General features: G+C 45.6%; 1 protein-coding gene and 1 long non-coding RNA gene across 3 annotated transcripts in view; both read left to right on the forward strand.

The window, feature by feature from the left end:
• Positions 1–979: 979 nt before the first annotated feature.
• The window catches only part of LOC123521170, a 51,133-nt gene continuing 27,333 nt past the window's right edge, over positions 980–24,779 (forward strand). For both annotated transcript variants that reach the window (XR_006679637.1, XR_006679639.1), the window contains exon 1: positions 980–1,042. This is a non-coding gene — a long non-coding RNA (uncharacterized LOC123521170). The remainder of the gene's footprint in view (positions 1,043–24,779) is intronic.
• On the forward strand, positions 10,936–11,388 carry CALML5 (calmodulin like 5). The gene has a single exon (XM_004712643.1). It carries the CDS (start codon positions 10,936–10,938, stop codon positions 11,386–11,388), a length of 453 nt encoding a protein of 150 aa, XP_004712700.1.

Below are 24,779 nucleotides of genomic sequence, written 5' to 3' on the forward strand. Positions count from 1 at the left end.
GCAGATTTGTTAAATGCATGAAGTGTAATGGAGCGTACTTTGAAGGTGATGAGGTTGTTTTGTAAAAAAAATTTAAAAACAGCTGTGGGGGAAAAAATCTGAGTTTTATTGGGTACCCCCTCCTATGCCACCAGAACTCCTTGATGTAAAAAAGTATTGGAGGTGGAAATGTTTTTTAATCTCACTCCTATTGGAAAATACCATGGCTTCGGTCACCTTAGTCCTTAAAGTAACCTCTCTGCTTTTCAACACTTGAAAGAGGTCTTGTGCAACAGATTTACCCAACACACTGCATCATTTGATCTCTTGACTGTTGCTTACATGACCATTGATTGTGGATCCAAGCAAGACAAAAATCCTTGACAGTGTCCACCTTTTCTCCATTTATCATGATGTTACCTATTGGTCCAGTTGTGAGGATTTGGGGTTTTTTTGCCTGGAGTTGTAATCCATACTGAAGGTGGCAATCCTTGTTCGTCACCAGCAAGATATTCAAGTCCTTCTCACTTTGAGCAATCAGGGTTGTGTCATCCATATAATTAAGATCATCAATAAGCCTTCCTCCAGTCCTGATGCCACATTCTTCTTCATGGAAGCCGGCGTGTCTGATGATTCACTCAGCACACAAATCGAATAAGTCTGATGAGAGTCTATAACCCTGATGCACACCTCGCCCGTTTTAAAAACAATGCAGTATTCCTGTGTTCTGTTTGCACAACTGCTTGATCCAAGTGCAAGGTCCTCATGAACAGAGTGTTCTGGAATTCCCATTCTTCTCAAGGTTTTTCATAGTTTGTTATGATCCACACCATCAAATGCTTTGCACTGTCCATAAATTACCAGTAAACATGTTTCTCCTATTCTCTGCTTTCAGCCAAGATCCATCCAACGTCAGCAATGATATCCCTCGTTCCACGTACTCTTCTGAATCCAGCCCAACCTCTGGAAACTCCCTGTCAGTGCACTGCTGCAACTGTTATTGGATGATCTTCAGCAAAATGTTACTTGCCTGTGATGGCGGACTTGAGTCTGACTGTAAGAGGTAAGCGGGGTGAGAGGCGGTAGACTTCCCACCCTTTGTCATTCTAGGCTGCTGATGGATCTCTTGTGGAGGCACAGCTTGGCATTGATTCCATCCCCACTATAGACATCCCCATCTCTGGGTAACTTAGAGAGGAAACATTCATGGCGGGAGTGACGTCTCCTGGTTTTCTCCACCCCTCCCGGGAGCAGCTCCTGCCTTTCTTCCCCTGAGTGTAATACCATCATGGCCCCTCTCCAGAGTGGACTCCTCACGCCGTGCCTGACAGACTGAAAGCACTCACGTGCTCACCTGCTTTGCCAAGGCTTCTCTAAAGGGGCACTGGCTCCTGCAGAGTAGATTTCTATGTGTGAAACAGAGTTCCAGCTGTGGGTAGGGCCAGTTTGTGTTAATGTCTGTAGAACGAGTACATTGAGAACTCTCTCTAAAGGAGCCCTCCTTAATGAGAACTGACTCTTTTCAAGGGTAAACAAACAGGCCACCTCTCTTTCTCAGGTAGAAGGATAAACAGTGAGTGACATCACTGTGGCCCTTCCCAGCTTAGGCATGAGGCGCTGTCAGGCTGAATTAGACATGGTCTTGCTCCATGAGTTCTAAGGTTCTGAATCTGTTCAAGCCTGTGCCCTTTCTGCTTCCTCATGCCAGTGCTCACAAGGACAGGCCCTGAGCAGAGTGGGTACCCCCTGGAAAAGAGCCATTGTAATATGCCAGTGTTCATCCCCAATCTCGTGAGCCCCCAAACATGGGGCCTGTTGACCTAAACTACAAAAGCATCCTGTTTCCTTTCCTCTTTGTCCAAAAACATCATAGTCTTTCTTTCTTTCCTGGTATCAGATCCAAGGATGATTATCTCCCTCCTTTGCACCATTTGCGTTGAAAAAGAGAACCTTGTCTCACACCTACAACTTCATGTACTGGGTGGTCCACTGGCCCAGTGCCTATTAGCTTCTGTTAGAAGGAGGAGAAGGAGGCTAAACGTGGTCTCAGAAATATTTTTTCCATTTAGTTGTCATGATAGCCTCAAATGTTTAGGTGTCCTTGTTAACCACTTTTACAGTTGATAAAACTGAACCTCAGAGAGCTATCATTTTTTCAAAATCCCAAAGGCAATAAGCTATAGGGTCAGGCTTAGCATGAATTAAAAATTAATAGTAACTTTTTGTGAATTGAGGGATGGTTTTCAGAGAAAATCAGTCTTCCATTTAGTACTCCATCTGCATTTCCCTTTCCTGACATAGTCCTCACCATGCAACCCTCATCCCACTTCTCCTCTGTGTTCTGCATTGCATTCTTTCTTCTTTCCTGACCCTTATGAATTTTGTCCTCTGGTAAATGCGGCCCTTTTGATCTCGAATGATTGATTGTTCTACAGCAGCTGGGCTTCCCTACTGTCGTTGTTCACATCATAGACCTGTCTATTATCTGGCTAAAAAATTGCACCAGGTGGGCGAGTTTCATTCTAGGCCTGGAAGATGATGAAAGGCCACTAGTCTCCATCTGACCATAAGCCTGGTCTTTTTAATGATGTTGAGTTTTGTTTCACATATTTCTTCCACTCGATAGAGGATGTTAGAATGTGATCCCTCTCAGAGCAGTGAGAAGTAGTGACCGGGCATCAGCTAGTTCTTCTGGTTTCAGGGTCATCTAAGCTGAGGCTCGCATGGTTAGCATAGAATCTGCTGATTCCTTGTCTAGTGTTCTTTTCCTCCAATCTAGTCACCTCGGCCAAAACAGCTTAGCTTCTTATTCTTCTGTCCTTGGCCACCTCCCATTTTTCTTTTCCCAACCCCCTTATTCTCTCAAATTGTGCCCCTTCCCGGTCCTAGGTGGTTCAAATGCTTAACACAGTCAGCTGCAAACCAAAAGATTGGAGGTTCTAATCTGCCCAGAGGTCACTTGGAAGAAATGCCTGATTTCCTTCCCCAAACCCAGTCATGAAAAACCCCATGGAGCACCGTTCTAATCTGACCAGTTGACTGGCCACTATCAGCCAGTCAACTCCACAGTTGAACCTTTCCTGGATGCTCCCCAAGGCTTACCTGGTATTGGGAACTGGAAACCATGAAACCAGAGATTCGCTGGTCTCCACACTGGCTGGAGAATGCAGCCCACAGGGGTATCTCAAGCAAGTCTACAGAGTTAAGTTAGAGGAAATTCAATCTTTACCAGGAGGATATTTTTCTTTTCCAAGATTCCTGGAATGGAAACATATTTCTTCATTTTTTTCAGCTGTCTTAAGTGTCAACATTCTTTTTTTGATTCCCTTCTCTCTTAAGAAATGGGAATTGAACTATTGAATGATAGGATATATGTATTAACTCCAAATTAATAATAAATTAAAATGGAAAAATCATTATAAATTTTGAAAAAAGAAATGGGAGCTCTTTGCAGACTGTCCAGTGTTTGGCTAAGAGACCCTACACAAGTAAGTCCCGTAGGAAGTGTTAAGGTATGGCAGAAAATAATTATTTTTAACCACTGGATTTATGTTATGCCTAACTTGTTGAAAAGTAAGAGAGATAAAACGTAATAGAGCCATGGCAGTGTAGTGGTTACACACTGGGTGACGAGCTACGTGTTCAAAACCACCAATTGCTTTATGAGGGAAAGATGAAACTTGCTATTCCTGTAAAGAGTAGCAGAAACCCACAGGGGCAGTTCTACCTTGTACCTTCCACCCCCCCCCCCAATCATCTTATTGGGGGCTCTTACAGCTTTTATCACAATCCATACATACGTCCCTTGTGTCAAGCACATTTGTCCATATGTTGCCATCATCATTCTCGAAACATTTTCTTTCTACTTGAGTCCTTGATATCAGCACATTCCCCCTCCCTCTCTTCCTCCCTCATGAACCCTTGATTATTTATAAATTGTTTTTTCACATCTTACGCTGACCACTGTCTCCCTTTACCCACTTTTCTGTCATCTATCCCCCTGGGAGGGGGTTCTGTAGATCCTTGTGATCAGTTCCCCCCTTTTTCCTCCCAACTCTCCCTTAGCTACCCTGTCTTACAGGGTCACCATGAGTCTGAATTGATTCTATGGGAGTGAGTTTGGTTTGAGTTTACTTGAGAAGGATTTCCACCCAAAGTGGTTAAAGGTAAAATGCTTGTGCTCATTACTGTTTGCCTTTGCGTTGATCCTGACTTGCGGCACCCGCATGTGTGAAGTGTAGAATTGCTCCTTCGGGTGTTCAGATTGCCAGGACTGAGACACCTTTGGCTGGATTCAGACTGCCAACCTTTTGGCTAGTAGTTAAGTATTTAACTAACCATGTGCACCACCCAAGGGACCCCGTGACATGGACAGGCATCCATTTCAGTTATCTGAGAAAATGTCTCATTTGAGACACTGTTCCTGAAAGTGCCAGGCCACTTGAGGGTTCCTGCCACCGGTGCTGGGCATGTATGTGCTAACTGATGTACAGGCCTTGAGCCTGGGAGACAGAGTAATGTGTGTCTTGCCAAGTTTCCAGGTGTGTCATTGACCAAGGGAAGCATTGCTCTTGCCAAGTAAACAAACCAGTCTGGGCAAATTGTGGGCACTATTCAAATAACAATCCGTATTACAAACAGTTCTGAGTGCACAGCAAAAGCCACCCTTCATCCCACAACATCAAAACATGTGTTTTGTCTCTTTTGAACATTATCTCCATGAGAGTACGGCCTCTGCTCTTTTCCCAGGAGTCCCTCTGCGATGCCTTTATTTTGTTAGAGCCCAAGAATCACACTGTTGGATACAGAGCTAAAAGGGAAAGGGATCTCAAACTTCTGAGTCTTCAAATGTGGTATCCAATGCATTGAACACATACGAAGCATCTACTACGTGGTGGGCACGGGGAGTGATGTGGTGGGCCAGATAGATAATGTCCCTGCTGTCAGTGAAATCATGTGTTTTCTAGCTCACCTTAAGATATTCTGTGGACTTAACACGCTGCCCTGGTCTGCTTTAAAGTTATCCCTTGACCGAGCCTAGTAAAGCGTCCTGACATAGTGGTTGCAATAAGTTTTGAAAACCTAGGGACAAACAACTGTGAGGATGGGGCAGGGCTGGGAAGTGTTGTGTTTCCTTATACATGGCTCTGAAATCGGAACCTGCTCAGGAGCACATAAAAACAACCATCCTTTGACAAAGGACCTGGATGGCACAGTGGTTAAGCACTCAGCAACTCACAAGTGTTGGTGGTTCAAACCGACTCGCTGTGCCATGGAAGAACGAGATGGCAGTCTACTGCCATATAGATAACAGCTTTGGCAACCTAATGGGATAGTTCTACCCTACCCTACAGGGTCTCTATGAGTAAAAATGGATTCTATAGCAAAGTGGGGTATTTTTTGTTTTGTAATCCTTTGACCTGGAAGAAAACATCTTCAAACAAATGAGAACCTAACTGTTCATAGCAGATTGCTAAGGTTATGGTAAATGGGTGGGTGAGTAATTGGAATAGTTCATATTTTGAATGCTGTTCCTATTCCATGCGTATTCTAAGTGGGCCGATTTCCCTGCTGCTCATTCATGTAGTCTTCTCAACAACTTCACAAAGCAGGTACTATTATTACCCTCTTTACAATGGAGGGGAAGGATGCTGGGGAGGTGATGTAACATGCTGCAAGCTACACAGCTTGTAAAATGGTAAAGCCAGGGCCTTATTCCACAGCAGTCTGATCTCCAAGCCAGTGATCTTCACCACCTAGCTCTGCTGCTTCTCTCTAGGAAACAGCTTGTTGCATCTACATGCAGAAAAGGTGCCCAGAGCCTGCTCTGCAGTGCTGCCCTCCCTCTGTGAAGATAGCGTAATCGCTCATTGTTGCCACTGCTTATGACGTAGGGACGTTGTGACGTCGTGAGGATGACGCACTCCATGAGGGGAGGTGGGCCTGAGGAAGGCTCTTCTATAGATGAGTGAAGTGGTGATTGTCCATGCAGGCTTGTTTGTTTGTTCAAAATCGTTTTATTGGTGTACACTTCACATATCATATAAGTTAATCATTCGATCGTTATTTTTAAATCATTTTATTGGGTGCTCGTACAACTCTTATCACAATCCATACATACATCCATTGTGTCAAGCACATTTGTGCATTTGTTGCCATCATCATTCTCAAAACATTCTCAAGGGCTCTCTACTTGAGCCCTTGGTATCAGCTCCTCATTTTCACCCTTCCTCCCCCTCCCTCCTCCCTCATGAACCCTTAGTAATTTATAAATTATTATTTTGTCATATCTTACACTGTCCGACATCTTCCTTCGCCCACTTTTCTGTTGTCCATCCCCCAGGGAGGAGGTTATATATAGATCCTTGTAATTGTAATCAGTTCCCCCTTTCCACCCCACCCTCCCTGCACTCTAATCATTCAATCATATTAACAAGATTTGGAATCATCAGCACAATCATTTTCAGAATATTTACTTTTCATACTTGTTGTTAGCTCCCTATTCCTCCTACTGCCCACTCCACCGCCCACCATCCTCTGCCACGGCCTCCTCCGTGCAGGCTTGAAAAGAATCTCTGTGGGGGCGTTCAGGGCTGTTCCAGCATCATGGAACCTGGCTCTTGCAAAATTAGGTTCCTGAAAGCCAGAGAAGCAAGAGAAGTCTGAGCCCAGGTTCAGTGCTTTTACTGGTTTCTCAGAAGTACTTCGCCCACAAAAGATAGTCATGAGAGTATTTTGTTCCTGGGGATGGAAAGCTTGAGTTGGCTTTAGCCAGTCATTGTCAGTGCCTGGCGCGCGCGCGCGCGCACACACACACACAACACACCTGCACATGCATAGCAACACATGTGCACACAGACCAACACACACACACAGGCAGATGACTGGCCTGGCTACTGTTTGTACAAGCAGCGCAGCGCTTGCTGCCTCTGCAGACGCCAGGGAGGAGCTGTCCAGCCTGCCTCAGAGGGGTGTCCATCGTTCCATTCCTATGACACTTGCAGGGGTTTTCAGTCCTCCCCAGGGAAGGGGATTGTCATCTCCTCCAGGGCCGTGGTCATTCTCATTAGAAGGGTTGACGGCTCCATCACAGGATCAGAAGGCCCGATGGCTAGGTGGTGAAGCGCTTGACCGCTACCTGCAAGGTTGGAGGTTTGGAGAACAAGGCAGAAGCTCTGCTTATTTACAGCCTTAGGAACTCCACAGGGCAGTTCTGCTTCTTCCCGGGAAGTCATTCTGAGTGAGAATCAACAGCAATGGTTTTATTGTTCGTTTGTTTTTTATCACAACATTGTCAAGAAGACGAGCTGAAAGAGGAGACCAAAAAAGAGAAGGAATTGGTGGGAAGAAAGTTGCCTCCTTAGGTACCAGTCCCCAAAACCTCAAGTTTCTTCTACCAAGCCTGCTCACCTTTCTCACTCGGCACCAGGGGTTCTTTTCTCAGCAAACCCAAGTCTTTCCTCTTCCCACTGAACTTACCCCAGCACCCTTAGTACCCTCCCTTTAGCTCTCTTATATACAGGCCAAGGGAGATAGATGACCACCAGGCCTCGGCCTGGGTGTAGGAATGTTCTTTATCTCCTCTCACCTATTTCCTGTGATGCATCCCATGCTGGTGACTCAGTTGCAGGATGATGGGCAAGTGACTTAGCCTCTCAGCCTCAGGCTTCTCGCCTGATGGATGATAACACTCCCTCCATTTTCCATTCTGGGAGCTGGGTAGCAGGTGCGGCCTGTGGGTGCACTTTACTGTAAAGACACTTGTGGCTGTAAGGCATTAATTAGTCGTTCTCTACCACTTCCTTTGAAGAGCCAAGACGTGACTGTCCACCCACCCTATGGGTGTTTAAACTTAGGAAAATAAAGGGGGTTGAGTAGATTTGGGCAACAACTTCCACGTTCAGCTGTGTCTAACAGTCACTCATCGATGCCCCCCCCCCCCCCCCCCCCACCACCCAGAGAAGATGGAATAGCAACCTCCCAGATGGCTGGGAAACAAGAATGAAAGAAATGTTTTCAGTTTTTATCCATGCTTTGAAAAGAAAAAGCACTGAATAAGACGGGAAATAGGATTTAAAAAAATTAAAAGCAGGCTGGGGGTTGAGTACTAATCAGTAGTCTAAATCTCATCCCAAAATGCATTGGACCCAGGACTCTATTTCCTGAAGACTTCATCTCAAAACAACAACAACAAAAACTCACTGCCATTGAGTTGATCCTGTAGAACCACCTCTATGGGTTTCCAAGCTTGTAGCTCTTTACAGAGTAGAGAAATATCATATTTGCGCCGAATTCTCATCTTCCTGTCCCAAGCACCATGCTGAAACTTATCCAGTTGGGTTTTTTTTTTCTAAACAGAGACCCTTCTTTCCACTTGTTAAAAGCAAGTTGACGTTCAGGGCCTTGGACTGTTGGACTTAACTAAAACCTTAAGGCAGATAAGTTTAATTTATCAGGTCCATCATGAGAGGCTTACCATATATACTTGTATATAAGCCGAGTTTTTTTCAGCACATTTTTTTAAATGCCATTTTTGTGGTAAAATTAGGTGCCTTGGCTGATATACGGGTTGGCCTATACTCGAATATATACGGTAATAACAAAATTGAGAGCAAGTTCCTCCTCCCCAGGGATATTTGAGTGATGGTTTACATCAAACAAATCAGCTTGTTGGTACCTATTTGTTCTGTACTTTGATCTTTGAGTCTGCCTACCTGCATCAGGTATGATGGCCATAGTCTCCTACTTTACAGATGAAGATATTGAGACATAGTTATGTCCCTAAATCAGAAACAAAGTTGAAATCAAGAGTTCGAGCTTTCTGACCATATTTAGAAAGTTCTCCATCATTTACAAAGTATTATTTATTTAATACCAAGGAAAATAATTAGTAATCATCTTGAATTTTAATCACAGGTCTTGCTAATAAGATGAGAACAGAAGGATGCTTAAAATATAGATTTATATCTTCAATATTCTTTAAAACAATAAAGGCGATGGGTTGGTACTAGTCATTAAGCGTTCCACCCTTCCTTGTCTCTTTGCTTAATTGACATTCTCCACCCAATACTAGCCGTCAGCTCCATGGAGAAATTGCTCAATACTTATTGAGGTCTCTGTACTATTCCAGCACCAAGATGAAATAGCAATACTCTTCAAGATGTCTTTGAAAGACAATAGGAGCTCGACAACATCATAGCTTTTTGTGCCCCTGCCTACACTTCCATACCCCCCTGAACTCAAGAGTCGGGGCGTTGGGTGCGCAGGAAAGAAGAGTGGGGAGGTATTTTGCTCCGCTGCACTGCAGAGGAGAGAATGCTTGCTTGGCCTATTTGAATGGCTGAACCGGAGAGTGGTAAAATTTATAAAATTTCTTAGAAGAGTAAAAGAGGAGTTTGTTCCTTATGAGGTAGGGTTGGGAGGAAGTAATGGAAATTCAAGAGCTCAAGAGAGAACTATCTATGGAGATCGATGGGGATCAAGAATTCTCAAGAATTCTCTTGAGAAAGTTATTATGGAGACTACCAAGGAAAAGACCTTCTTGGGTTCCACAGCTGCAGGGACTTGGGGACTATCCCCAAGGACTGAATTCTTGCTCTGAACCCTGGAGTAGAGCAGTGGGCCGAAGTGGATTTCCATCTGAAGACAGAATAGACTGATGGCCTTAGGATATTTCCAGGGTCGATTTCTCCTTGTGTCGAGCTGACTTTTAGAGAAGCTGTCAGCCAGGCCGAGTTGTGCAGTTGCAGCCACCACGCCCCCCCCCCCACCACACCCCTGCTTTCTGTGTCTTTCTGTCCCCCGAGTGTCTTCAGAGATTAGCCCGACACTAGCCACCCAGCAGGCTCTCGCTTCTGCAGGTCTCAGGCAGGAATCCAACCTCAATTTGGATCTACCCCCAAACCCCTCACACCTCCCTAGAGGTTTGCATATAGAACCTGGGATTTAACAATGGAATGGAATTGTAAGCACAGCTGCCCTGGAAAAGAAGAATTCTGGGAGGACAAAAAAATGCCTTTTTGTGCCGCCGAAAGTCAGTTTCTCAGTGCCAGCTATGAGCCCCATTCTGAGGAAGTCACAAGTCAAACGCAACCCCAGTCCTTGCTTTGTCGAAGCCTTTATCGATAGACGTGTCCACCACCTTGGGCGGGGGATTTGGTGAAGCCCCGGATTCCACCCTGGCAAGCTCAAGTCTCCCACCCATCTGCCTTCCTCCTGCCCTCCCCTGCAGGGTCAGACCCGGGCGGCAGTGCCTGAGAAGGCAAGAGGGAGAATGGAAACCCCAGACATGGCTCCTAAGGTGGCAAGACCTTGCTCCCCGCCTCTGCCCCCACTTCCCTGGCAGCCTGCTGCCACTCGGTGAATGAGCTTCCTAACCCTTTGTTAGATGGGACCTCGTCCATTTCCACTCACAGTGACTCCTGGTGTCAGAGGAGAATGACCCCTTTCAAAAACAAAATGGCCCCAACCCCCTAGCTCTGAAGTTAACCTCATTTGACGGCCTCTGTAAAATCAGGGAGGCAAGATTGATGCCCTCAGCCCGGTCAAGGTCTCTGTGATCCACAGGCAAGATGTTTCTGGAGAAGGGGGTGGTCTGCAGGCAGTGTCAGGAGAGGCTAGCTGGCAGGCCTCCTATCTCCCCCTCATCCCAGTTCCCAGACTTGCTCCCAGTACTGCCACCTCATTTCCTGCATTTCTGGTCTCTGCTGCCACGCTGTCACTCCCTGGGTGGAGGATTTTGCCCGAGGGTATTGGAGGGTGGGGAGTCTTTCTCCTCCCATTTGCTCCAACTGCAGAAAAGGCGCGGGCTGCCCTCCAGTGCCAAGGCTTCTCCTGGTGCTTGGCTCCCAAGCAGACCTTGCTTCGAATCGCACTCTCGCAAAGCCAAGCCCTCTGAGCAGCAGGGAGTTTCAGACGTTCAGACGCTTGGAGCCGGTGTAGGACACAGGGACAGCCATGGCCCAGAATCTGACCCCCGAGCAGGTAGAGCAGTTCAAGATTGCCTTCAAGAAAGTCGACACCAACGGGGATGGGGCCATCGACGCCCAAGAGCTGGGCCAGGCGTTGCGGGCGCTGGGCAAGAATCTCTCCGAGGAGGAGTTGAAGGCCCTAATCTCCAAGGTGGACAAGGACGGCGACGGCCGCATCAGCTTCCAAGAGTTCCTGGAAGTAATAGCCCAATATACCAAGGAGATGGGGGGCAGCGAGCAAATGCTGCAGTCGGTCTTCCGAGAGTTCGACCTGGACGGCGACGGCCAAATCACTGTGGCCGAGCTCAAGCTGGCGATGGGCAAGATAGGAGCCAACGTCTCGGAGGAGGAGCTGGACCAGATGATCAAGGAGGCCGACGAGGACCAGGACGGACGGGTGAACTTCGAGGAGTTCAAGCGCGTACTCTCTTCGAAGTGAGCAGCCCGGCGCCCGGGGTCCTGATCTCCATCTGCTTGTAGCCTGCACGCTTGCGCATCATCAGGGCCTCTGCTTTTGCGGTGGGATGATAAAGGAGACCGTCTGGGTTGGTGCGTGGGAAATTACCTCACGAGGAGGAAAGACCTGGTGCTCTTGGGTCTGGACTCAGCTGCTGCCAGGGCTACTGTCCAGCAGGCGCCGCTCTGCCCCATGAGACCTTGGACAAAAGGCAGCCCTGCCGGAGCCTGACCCTCCCCGCAGGGAAATGGGGCGCGCCCTACCTCACAGGGCTGTTGTGAGGAGTCCCAAGTCCATGCGATGGCCTCAATAAAAAGGAACGTGAACGCTAAGCGTCGTTGCTTGAATGCTTCTTTCACGCGCTCAAGTGGCACATCTAATTGGAAAAGAGCCGATTGTCTCCCCTTTGAGACCCCCTTTAAGAAAGAAGGGGTCTTAGTGGTGTGGGAGATGATATCCCCTGGTGGAGGAGACAGGCTTCTTTGGCTTCAGGGTCTTTATGAGCGTCTGGGGGCCGGGACCTTCTGTGGAGGGTAGGGTGGGGAGGTGGAAGCTGAGCCTGCTCGAGGGAACACTGCCTAAGCCACAAACGAGTATCATTTATCACTCTGCCAAAAGCTAACGATTCTTTAACGCCGACTACCAAAACAGCAAAGAATGTTGCATGCGTGTGTCCTGTATTTGAAGTACTAGATCTTGAGTGTGTGCAAGTGTGTGTGTGTGTGTGTGTGATCGGCCTGGCTTCACTTGGATGATAGTTAGTCCAAAAATGGATAAGGACAAGAAGTACTGTGATAAGCAAGGGGAAGGGGTGGGGGCTCTAGAGGTGGCACTTAAGGTAAGGGCGGCTTGCCAGTCAGATCCCAGTGGCAGCAATCCTTAGGGTGGTAGGTATTTCCTAGGTAGCTGGTTGCTTGGAAGAAGTCAGCCGCGTTGACCCAGCGCCCTTTTGATATCCAGACCTCCTCTGGCAGTGGCTCTCTCCCAGTATCAGTCAGCTCTAACGTTGCTTTCAAATGTTTTAGTCTGAGGGTTGCCTCTGGAGAGGAGTTTGGGAGGAAAACGAAGATGGACATGGAAGAGTGAGTGTCTGAAAACAGGAGCCCAATCTACGTGATGTCAAGTAGAGCCACTGCCCCAGCTGGGGCTTATGTACTTTCGTTGAGGTGTTTTTGTTTGTTTGTTCATTTTTGGTTTTTAATTAGACTTAGACACCCAGCTCTAAGGCTGTGTTTTATTTAATGGGAGCTCCTACAGATACTGTAGCAATCATATTTCAATCAGATCAATTAGATTCACCTTGCCTTAGTTCTCAGAGATGGTCTCCTCCAAGCCTCTCACTGTGTAGATGAGGAAGTTGAGGCCCAGGTCAAGGGTCTGGGCCAAGAGCAGAGACACTTAGTGGTGGCGTCAGATGAAGCGCAGAGGCAACAGGGAAAGCAGAAGGAGCACTCAGACTTGAGATCCAGAAAACATACATTATTTCCCCCCCATTTTTGTATCCGCCAAATGGATTTAAGAGCTCCAGTTGACTCTTCATTTGTGAAATGAGTTGTTTTCTTTTGGTTTTTGTTTGGACTGAATTCAATTCTAGCTCAAGTTACTGGTGGTAACTTACATTAACTGGTTCCAGCTTGTGCCTGGTCATGGCTTCTCAGCTAAGGGTGGAGAGAGAGGCCTAGCCGGCTTACCTGGTTATTGTTGCAAAATACACCCAACGTTTTATAGTCAGCTATCGTCCCCTTGCCCCCACCTCCCATTCTCTCACAAGTGTGGTGAGGTGAGTAGAATAGCTTGGCCACAGTCTTCCAGCTGGAGCACAGAGCCCAGTCTGGCAAGGACCAGGGCTAGGAAGGTTCCTGAGGTGGGCCTACCACAAGACAATTTCATTGTTGCCCCATTTGCTATTTTCAGGGTGTCATTTCCATTTCTTCTGATCCTCAGACATTGCTACCTTTTTCATCATAACTGTGTCCTCAGGGTCTGGCCATAGTTCCCTCCAGAGGCCAGCCTGTGGCCAGGCGCCATCCAGACTTCAGGGCTGAGGCCAGACAGACCCTCCTTAGCCTGGGCATCCAACTAAGCGGGTGGAGTTGCTGCGGTGGAGTTGCTTCTGGCTGTAGCCACCCATGTGTGCACCATGTGTGCACCCATGTGTGCACAGTAGAAGTTCTCCGTGGGGCTTCCAAGGGGAGTGACCTCTGGGAAGCAGATCGCCATGCTGGTTCTTCCAAGGTGCCTCTGGGTGAGTTTGGTCTTATAGTCTAGTCCTTACCCCTTGGCCTCCTCAAGGATCCCCAAGCAAGGTAGAGAAGAGGAAGCCCCATTCTCAAGGGCATAAGGAAGAGAAGAGGGTTGGGGAGGAAGAATTCACAGGCTTGGAATCCAGTTGAGGTGCTAACATGGCGATAGGAAAAGAGAGCAGAAGCAGCTACAAGACTTGATGTGGGGAACCGATTGCATGGAACTGTGTGTGACCTCCTCCCTGGGGGACAGACAACCGAAAAGTGGATGAAGGGAGAAGTCGGACAGGGCAAGATATGACAAAATGCCCATTTATAAACTATCAAGGGCTCATGTGGGAGGGGGGAGCGGGGAGGGAGGGGAAAAATGAGGACCTAATGTCGGGGGTTTAAATGGAGAGAAAATGTTTTGAGAAATGATGTACAAATACGCTTTACACAATTGATGTGTGTATGGATTGGGATAACAGTTGTATGGACCCCTAATAAAATGTTTTAAACAAAACAAAACAAAACAAAAAAAGACTTGATGTGATAACCTGAGAAGAAGGTGCGGGTGGCTGAAGTATGTCTCTGTCTCTCAGCCTGAGGTGGTTCCCTCCAGAAAGTCCCTGTCCTCTTGCGGGGTATAGGTCACAGAACTTTGTGTTTCTGAATTAGTGATGCCCTAATACTGAGTAAGATTCAGGGAACTGATGGCTCTCCTTGCTTTATTTGAAGAGAGACAGGATCTTGAAGTCTTAAGGGGGAAATGTTTTTTTCTAAAGTGGTGTCACAAGTAATATACTTGATTAGGTATGTTGGTTGAATTTAAGTTGGTTGAATTTGGCAATGTGGCCCAAGGTACAAACCCTTGATAGGAAAACATGCTAAGACAGACGTTCTTGGGGCCCCAACAGGAAGGCCTTTGGCTTTAAGGAACACCACCCCTGCCCAGTTACTTAACTGTTCAACCACAACTGTGTAGAAGACTAGCTGCAATCCCTTCTCATTTTGCTGTTTTGTTTAATCTCTAATGGGGCAAAGAGGAGAGGGAAGGAGCTGCTGCTGCCTTTCTAAGTTATTCCCAGCTATAAGGAGGACCCTGTTGGATTTTCTATCCAGCAAACTCTACCCAGTAACTTAGAAAAGGAATGGTCTCAATTTGCTGAAGGCAACTTACAAGGGGGTAACTCCCCCTCCCCCAAAACTGAAAAAAATTCCACTGGGTGAAGCTTTCTGTAGTATGCAGTTTTCCCACTAGGTGAGCATCAAGCAACTCACTCTGAGTTAGTGCACCCTGTGGTGTCACCTGGGAAGGTACTCTCAGGTCACAGTGAATCTTTTTATAAAAGCAGTTTTAAAATAAATTTTAAAAATAATAATAAATATAATAACAAAAGCAATTTTGCTCGAACGTCATTTTTTATGATGGCCAATTTAAGAGAATAGTGTGCAGGTATGAAATTTTGTTTCTTGCTCAGGAAAAATGTTACATAAACTGCTGTGATGTTAAACACAGTTTACAAGGATGGTGCTATGAGGAAAAACTCAAGTGTATGAATGGTTTTCTCATTTAAAAAAAGGTGAAATGTTGATTGATGACAAACCTTGTTCTGGATGTCCGTCAATTTCCCGAATGGACAAAAATGTCAACTCACAGTGGATTTGGAGTTCGTTCCACCAGGTCAAACTGTTAATCAAGCTTTCTATATAGAGGTTCTTTAAAAATTTCATAACAGGGTGCCACAAAAAGGCCTAATTTATGGCAGATGGGGGATTGGTGTTGCCACCACGGCAATGCACCTGCTCAGGCAGCCATCTCAGTGTGTCAGTTTTTAGCAAAAAACAGCATGCCTCTCTTGCCCCACACACCTGACTCACCTTGCTTTGCTCCATGCAACTTTTTTGTTTCTGTGAATGAAGGACATAAAAGGACAGCAGTTTGATGATGTAGAAAAGGTGAAACAGAAAATGAAGGAGGAACTGTCAGTCATCCTAACAGCTGAGTTTGAAAAATGTTTCCAAGAATGGAATTTCACATTTGCCAAATGTATGAAGTGTAATGGAGAGTATTTGAAGGTGGTGAGGTTGTTTTGTAAAACAATTTAAATGCAGAGCTTTGAAAAAAAATGGAGGGTAGGGGTACCCTCTTGGATGAAAGGTTGATTTGCTGTGGTGGTAGTCATCTGGAAACCAGGCTCTAGAGACCTCTAAGTGGGTCATCAGGTCAGGTTTTGTTTTGTTTTCCCCGTGGGGAGTAGCCAACGCAGCTGAACTATGCCTTGAGGATCCAATGTTACAGGACCACCAAGCATATCCGTTTGCCTGGAACTAAAGGCGTTGGTGAGACTTTCCATGGTAGAATCAGAAATTGGTTCACAAGCCAGAATGAGTTAGTCATCCAGGGTGGAATTGGTCATCCCAAGTGGGGTGGTTGGAAGAATCAGGACGGGAAGTGGACCAGGGGGCTTCCGAGAAAGGCTTGAGTCAGGGCTGAGAAGGCTTGGATCTGGTTGACTTCTCTTTAAAGGTCTTTGATTGTGGCAGAGGAAGGGACGAGGTTGAGAAGGGGATCATCTCTTCTGTCTGGCATTGCTTCACATCCCTGGGCGTTGGGTGCAGAGAATGCCTTCTAAGGGAGCGCTAGCTATTGTATATTCCTCACTGTGGGGGCACCATGGCTTTCTGAGTCGTTCTTCCATATTACGTCAGGAGTCCATTAGCACTTGCATTGTATATTATTAATTATAGCACGTTCAGGGTTCAATTAGAAAGAAAAAAAGTTGCCGATGAGAAGATTCTGACTCACGATGCTCCCGTGTGTGTCAGTCAGCAGTGCTCCACGGGGCTTTCAATGGTGCCTTTTCCAAAGGCTTTCCTTCTGAGAGGACTCAAACCTCCAACCTTGGTGTTAAAAGCTGAGCTCCTTTATGATTTACTCCATCTTGGGGCTTGGGGCTAGAAATTGTGGGTTAACCCCAGAGCTATGCAAGAATGTAGTGGGGACAGATGTTGAAGAGACTCACACAATTCTTTTTTTTTTAAATCACCTTATTAGGGGCTCATACAACTCTTACCACAATCCATACACACATCAATTGTCACACAATTCTTAACCATGAAGAAAAATGTTCAGGGACAGCAGATGAGCAGGCCCAAGCTCTCCCTTAAAAGCCTCCCACAGGAGGCTAGCCAAAGCCGAAATGCTTCCCTCTGAGAGTGTCTGCTTACTCATCTCCCTCCCCTCCCTATCTTCAGAAAATGACCTATTTCGGTTCTCCCATCACCAAGCTGTCACCTTCAGATTCTCTGCTTAGGCTCCAAGGGAACTCTTCCTTTGAGCAAACATTCATTGAGTGACACTTGTTTATTAAACATCTTCTATGTGCTTCTATAATCTTGAAATGATGAATTTTGAATATTGAAAGTAGTATGGTTTGCTAAAAGGACAAACCAATCTCTCTTGGAAAAAGTACAGCCAGAGGGCTTCTCAGAGGCAAGGCTGGGGTGAGCTAGTCTTACATACTTTGGACGTGCTGTCAGGAGATAGCAGTACCCGCTCAAGGGCGTCATCTTGGTGAAGCAGAGGGGCAGAGGAAAAGAGGAAGGCCCTTAAGGAGAGCGATTGACTGCCACAGTGGGCTCAAGAATCGGACCAGCTGTGAGGGAGGATGTCACAGGACCTGGCAGTGTTTTGCTCAGTTGTACATGAGGTCACTCTGGGTTGGAATAGACTTAATGGAACCTAATAACATGTGCTTCCATTCTTTCTTTCTTTTTTTTAGATGAGCTTGTTGTCACTAGACTCCAAGTCCATTAATTAGTCCATTTCAATGTTGCTGTTCCTCCAACTCTTTTTGTTTCTTTTCCAAGGCACTCAAATCATTATTTAGGTCTGAGGGATAAGGGGTTTTGAGGGATTTTCTTGTTTTTGTTTTGAAAGAAATAATACTATGTATAGTTGTACAACCCATGTCAAGAAATGAAATCAACAACAATATCCTATCAAACCCTCCTATATGTGGTGTGTTTTTTTAATATGTGCTCCCATTCTGACTCATGACAACCTCATGGGTACTGTATCGGAGAGTTTTCCGTGGCTGACTTTTCAGAAGTAAAATGCCGGGCCTTTTTCCCAAAGTACCTCTGAGTGGTCTCCAATCTCTAACCTTTTAGTAAACAGCCAAGTTCATCACCTGCTTGTACCACTCAGGGCCTGCGTGCCTTAATTCTGTCACACAGGGGTGTGGGTGCACATTTGGGGGATATTTCTCTAGGTCAGTCCACCCTATTAAATGGTATGGAGTAGAGGGAAGCCCAGTATGTGCATATAGAAAAATCTCCCTCATCTCCACTCCACAACACACACACACACATTAAGAACCACTCATTTGCATGTCAGGGTTCCCCGTTGTTTTACAGGGTCTTCATTCTGTCGCCCCAGTGAGTATGGAGAGTCTTCAATCAAGAGAGATAGAGCTGAGCCCACCAAGGTGCTCTGTCTTAGAGAGACGCCCTGGTGGAGGGTGCTGCAGGGACCCTAGGGTGGAGAAGGTAAAGGGGAAAGGTAGGTCCTTCCAGTGTCCTGGTGCCAGACCTGCCTCAGTTCACAAGCTCCCTCCTCACAGGTTCTAATCCCACTGCTGTTGTTGAAGGGGTGGGCTCAATCTGCAGGGCAGCCACACAAATTAGGACAGGCTTCCAAACAGGTAAGGGCACATTCCTTGGCTCCCAGAGAGAGGACAAGGATCCTCCTGCTTTGTTCAGGCCTCAAAGTCCAGTAAGCTGGGAATCAGAACTGGGTTCTAGGCCTCAAGGGTGAGGCCTGCTGTTCTAGGTGGATCAGATCAATAGTCAGGGAGCTCTGGTCACCTGGGGAGATGGAAGAGGAGTGAGGTACCCAGTGTTCCTAAGAAGGAAACCCTTCCCCATAACAGTTGTCCAGGCCAATTTTTTCATTGTACGGATGAGGAGCTGTGGCCCAGAGAGGAGACGTGTCCAGTCACACACATCAGGTATCCGCAGTCCCGGCTCTCTCTCCTGGTCTTCTTAGCAAACGGTGTGGGGTTCCATGCTCATCCGCTCTCTGCATGAGGCCCTGGACAGCAGGGACCAGGAGAGAGCTGCAGAGGAACGCGGCAAAGCATGGGCTTTCCTCGGGTTTAGAAAATGAAAAGAATTCGCTAATATTGGGCTAACTGGACCCTGTCAACAAGTTTTCCCTCCAGCAACTCCATCATGGGTGTGACTGATTCAAGAGGGTCCCGGAGAGTGCCACATACTGTGTTTACCCTGAAATACACATGCTTTCACTTACACATTTTTTTTCTAACGATAAAACTTCTATATGCTCAACCATTTGAGCTCAAAGGGCAGCATTTGCCCAAGGACAGAGTTCAGAAGGGTGAGGAAAGAAAGAGGAATGGGGAAAGAGGAGGCACAGGGAGGAAGTGGGGTAAGTGATGGGATATTGAGGGGATTGCGGTCGTTGACATTGAAACAAAATGTGTACGAGCGTTTGACTGCCAGACGGAGGGCCCACTCTGGACACCTTCACGCAATTCACAATAAAAAGATGGCCTGTTCAGCCTTGGAGCTTGCTGGGTACTGTGGGAAGCCAAGGGGCCACTAAGAGTAGAGGCCCGAGCAGGGCACAGGGTCGGACTGTGCTGTAAGCCCAGCGTGGATAGAAGAGTTCTGTACTGATGTATAGGCCTAGGGCACAGGCCAGGGGGAGAGCCGATAGCCTCCCATTTCTACAGAACTCTGTACAAGGGAAAGGAGAAACGAAGCCTTCTAGGCAGCCCTTGGTGCTCAGAGAAGCAAAAGCTCTGCCTGGGACAGTGGGCTACAACAGAGAGATAGGATATACCAGGCCCCTCACCTATCACTGATGGACCCGTTCTTCAAATAGGCTTCTGACAGGGCCACAGAAAGAAGAAAGCAGTAGAAATCTTTCTTCATTTCCCCAGGAGACCAAAAGGGGGAACCTGAGGGTTTAGGAAAGACTGACTCACTCCCAGACTCAGAATGAGGTGCAGAGAGAGGAGAGGAATGGGATTCAAGTGCTCCAGGGCCCACCCCTGTCTAGTGTGTAAGTGTGTCACCAAGGGGGTTTCATTGACCTGGAGATTCCTGGGCCAAGCCTTACCCGAAGGGGAAGCGGTCCTTTACTCAACAGTCATGAAGAGGGTTGGTTGAGACTCAAATGGCAGAACTTCTATAAACTGCCCATTGTGACTGGTTACCCCTGCCAATCTACAGAACATGCATGGAGATTAATGCTTTAAATAGCCAGGGAGAGTAAGGACCAGGCTACCCTTCACCCAGAGTCCTCCGAGCAGCCATGTCTCAGTGCCGAGAACAGGGAAGTGAGCTAGAAGCTGCTGAGAAGCCTGAGGTCAATTGAGGGAATTCCACTTCTCTGAAAGCCACTTCTTTGAAAATCAGTTTGCCAAAGGCCTAGTTCTGCAAATAGGCAAGTCAACCTCCTGACATTTCCAAATTGATAAACATTTTTTTTACTAAAAATATAAAGTTTACAGTAGTCATACTGGATAGATGTCTTAATAGTTTGTACATATGCCCCTTTGAAGTTTTACTTGCCGAGTTTCAATTTTCAGCTCCATTTCTTTTGACTTTTAACGTAGTAAACCATTTGATATAGTTAGTTTCTTGTGCCAACCTGGCTGATAAACACATGTGCGGTTAATTGAAGGGCAGAGGGATAAATGGCTTAGTGAGCCTCACCTTTCTAGTTCTCGGGTCTGTTCTGTTTGAATAACTGCCTTGTGGTCTGTGTACAGGTTCCTCACAAGCACAACTAAGTGTTTTGGAATTCCCATCCGTCACTGTGTTATCCATAGTTGGCTATGATCCACATAGTCAAATGCCTTTGCATAGTCAATAAAACACAAGTAAAGCTCTTTCTGATATTCTTTGCTTTCAGCCAAGATCCATCTGACATTAGCAAGATAGCTCTCATTCCATGTCCTCTTTTGAATATGGCTTGAATTTCTAGTAGTTCCCTATTGACAGACGGCTGCATTTGTTTGTGAACTACCATTCTGTTGGGTCACCTTTCTTTGGAATGGGCACAAACATGTATCTTTTCTAGTCAGTTGGCCAGGTAGCTGTCTTCCCAATATGCCTTGGGACAGATTGACTATACTTTCCGTGCTGCATCAGTTTATTAAAGCATTTCAATTTGGTATTTTGACAGTTCCTGATGGCTTGTTTTATGTTAATGACTTCAGTCCAGCTTGGACGTCTTACTGCAGTACCATTGACTCTTGATCATATGCTACCTTTTGAAACAGTTGAATGTCGACCAATTCTTTTTGATACAGTGACCCCGTGTATTCCTTCCATCTTTTCCGGATTCTTGATTTCCTTTCGGTTTTCTAACTCCAAGCCTTTGCACGTTTCATCATCATGCTTTACTTTGTCTTCTTGAGCTGCCTTTTGAAATTTTCTGTTGAGCTCTTTTATTTCATCATTTCATCTATTCACTTTAGTTGTTCTATTTCATAGTCTCCTCTGACATACACTTTGATCTTTTTTTTCCTGTCTTTTTAGTGACCATTTGCTTCCTCCGTGTATGATGTTCTTGGTATCAGCCCACAACTCTTCTGCTCTTCAAACACTACTCTTCAGTGTGTCAACTCTCTTCTTGCGATAGGTTCTCATTCAAGCAGGATGGACTCAAGGTCATACTTCTTCAGCTTCAACTTGAACATGCATGTGTACAACTGATCCACATTTGACTCCAGTCTTTTGACTGGTGATCCATCCCTTTCTACAGATACAGTAGGTTGGATGCCTGTGTACTCCATCTGATGGGGTCCACATGTATAGTCTCCTTTTGTGTTGTGAGAAAGGGATATTTTCTTTCTTTCTTTCTTTTTTAATCAGTTTATTAGGGGCTCATATAACTCTTATCAGAAAGTTGGATATTTTCAATGAAGAACACATTGGTTTTGCAAGCACATTGCTCTATCAAGTAGTCGCTAGTTTTGTTTCTATTGCCAAGGCGATACATTCCAACTACTAATTCTTCCTCTTTGTTTTTAACTTTTACATTACAAATCCCATTATTACTGATGTATCTTGATTAATTTCAGGCCAAATAAGTTGGTAGAAGTCTTTAATTTCCTCATCATTGGCTTTAGTGGTTGATGCCGATGTGTGCATTTGAATCATAGTTGTATTAATTGGACTTCCTTGTAGGCATACAGATATCATCTTATCAGAGACAGCATTGTACTTCAAGATAGAACTTGAAATGTTCTTCTTTACCATGAATGCGGTGCCATTTCTCTTGAACTTGTCATTCCTGGCATAGGAAATCTTATGATTGTCTGACTCACAATGACTGGTACCAGTCTAAGTTCATGAGTGTCCCGGATATCAATCTTTCTGTGTTCCATTTCATTTTTGATGACTTCTAATTTTCTTAGATTCCTACTTCCTACGTTCCAGATTTTTAATACTAACGGATGTTTTTGTAGCTGCTTCTTCTAATTTTGAGTTGTGTCCCGTCAGCAAATGAAGGTCTCAAATAGTTTATTTGCATCATTATGGTTGATTCGACAAGGAGGGCGCTCCTTCCCAGTTGTATGAGTGACTTCTAACCTGAGGGACACATCTTCCAGCAGTAAACCAGACAATGTTTTCCTGCTTTATATAAGAGTTTTTCAATGGCTAACCTCCAGAAGTTGACAGCCTGTTCCTTCTTTCAGCACTGCCTCTGACAATGCTCCACTGCTATTCGTAAGATTTTCCCCATCACAGCAACACACAGACCACCCCAGAACAACAGACTGACAGAGAAGTAGTGATCACAAGGTGTTGAAGGGAACAGGTATCAGGCATCAGAAGACCTAACACAAACAATCATATTGATGCAAATTAAGGGGGTCAGAGTGGAGACCCAAAGCACATCTGTAGACAATTGGACATCTCCTCACAGAAGACTCACAAGGAAGGATCCGGTCATCCAGGATTCAGTATAGCACCAACGAAACACACAACATTCCTTTAGTTCTTTAATACTTCCTCTCCCCCACGATCATGACCCCAGTTCTATCTTACAAATCTGGCTAAACTGGAGCATGTACACTGGCACAGATAAGAGCTCTTGACCCACAGAATCCAGGACCCCTCAGGAACCTTAATGGGAGTAGTGACACCATGAGGGTAGAGGGAAGGTAGTGGAAGAAGGGCGAGAAGCGAGAACCAATCACAATGATTGAAGTATAACACACACACCCTTTAGGGGGATGAACAACAGAAATGTGGGTGAATGGAGACAGTGGATGGTGTAAGATAGGAAAATAATAATCTATAATTTATCAAGGGTTTACAAGGAGGGGAGGATGTGGGAGGGAGGGGAAAAAGAGGAACTGGATACCAAGGGCTCAAGTAGAATGAAATGTTTTGAAAATGGTGATGGCAACATGTGTACAAATGTGCTTGATACAATTGATGTATGGATTGTTATAAGAGCTGAAAGAGCCCCCAATACAATGATTTCTATTTAAAAAAAGATTAAAAAAATAGAAAAATGAAGAATGTCTGTAATGAACTTTGGAGAATGGTCAGGCCCAAACTTACTCCCAGGCTAAACCTGATTCAGAGGTGTCAGAGAAAAGAGGGATATTAGGAGTCAGCCAAAGAGGAGTAGATCTTAAATTTTAAACTTACTTCCCTGGAACTTCCAGTTTCCTCTTCCATAAACCAACTATTCGCTCCATTTCTGACCCACCTCCAATTTAGGTCCTTCCAAGTATTAGCTCGTTGAAGTTCACTAACAACTTTCATTCCTTCCATACCTAAAGAAGGCACCCCTTCAACAGCTACAGCCAGTGAGCTTGATCATATTGGTCTTTGTTGGCTTTGCTGCCCCTCCCTAGAGCTAATCCTAAGACTACAGTTATGAAAAGGCTGGGCACTCTCTCACCCATTAGTCCCGGTGTGTCCACGCCTGTTTTGAATAAACCTTTGTTCTCCAAGCACATCCCCACACTTCCTTGTCTTGGTTACACATTTACTTCATAATCTCCCACTTGAACAAAGGCATGGAAACACCTAGTTTGTGGCTTTCCCTTACTCTGTCCTCCCTTCATCAAGCTTAGCTTAGAAAACTAGGCGCTAGAAAGCGCTCATGAACAAATTGGAAAAAAAAATCTTTTGATTATTTCTATTTCTGAGATGTCTTCCCTGGGATGTTTAGCTCACTAGCTAATCTCCTGAGAAGGGTGTGAATTCTCCAGTAAGTCCTGTTGTGGTAGTTCAGGGTAGAGATTGTGGATATTAACTGGTATTCCTGAGAGGATTAGCTGATGCCTAGCAGTCATCCCCAGGAACTCCACATTGGAGCAGAACTTAGAATAGAAGGAGATAAAAGAGAGTTGGCCAGCCGTATAGTTGAGAAGGGAAGCAAACGCTGTCTGGAAGGGAAGCAAGTGCCAGATGCAGCTGGAGACAGACACCTGGCACTTTATCTACATGTCATACAATTCAATAGCTCAATCACATCAAGAAGAGTTGTACAATTGTCATATTCAATTCTAGAACATTTTGTTCTTCCTTGTAGTCATTGTTATTCGTGTAATTATTTGTTTCTAATTGTGATTCAAATATACACAACCGAACATTCTCCAATTCTACAACTTCTACTTGTATACTTCAGTGTCATTGATTATACTCTTCGTGCTGTACAACCATTATTGATATCCTCTTCCAAATGATTTTACCACCAATGACATAAACTCAATGGCCCCTATACAACAACTCTTCCTCCTTCACCTATGGTAACCATTGGTCAAGTTTGGGTTTGGGGTGTTTTGTGTGTGTGTGTGTGTGTGTGTGTGGTTGTCTTTTTATAGTATTCAAATATGATATACTTTCATGGTTACATTTCTTTTAAAGTGAGTTGTAGAATCACAATCAGTTCTAGTACTCCCTCCCGTTCTTGCATTCACTGGTTGGTCGCCAAATCCCCTCACCCTCCCTATCTCCCACCCCACCCCCCACATCTCCTATAAACCCTTGCCTCAGTTATTATCTTTATGCATCTACTCCTTCTGTGCTTCACAAATTGGGAAACCCAACAGAAACAATAGAAAGCAAAACCAAAATAAAGTG

The sequence above is a fragment of the Echinops telfairi genome, unplaced genomic scaffold (genome assembly GCF_000313985.2).
Source record: "Echinops telfairi isolate 266 unplaced genomic scaffold, ASM31398v2 ScPeMD7_7473;HRSCAF=8511, whole genome shotgun sequence".
In the NCBI taxonomy this organism is placed as follows: domain Eukaryota; kingdom Metazoa; phylum Chordata; class Mammalia; order Afrosoricida; family Tenrecidae; genus Echinops; species Echinops telfairi.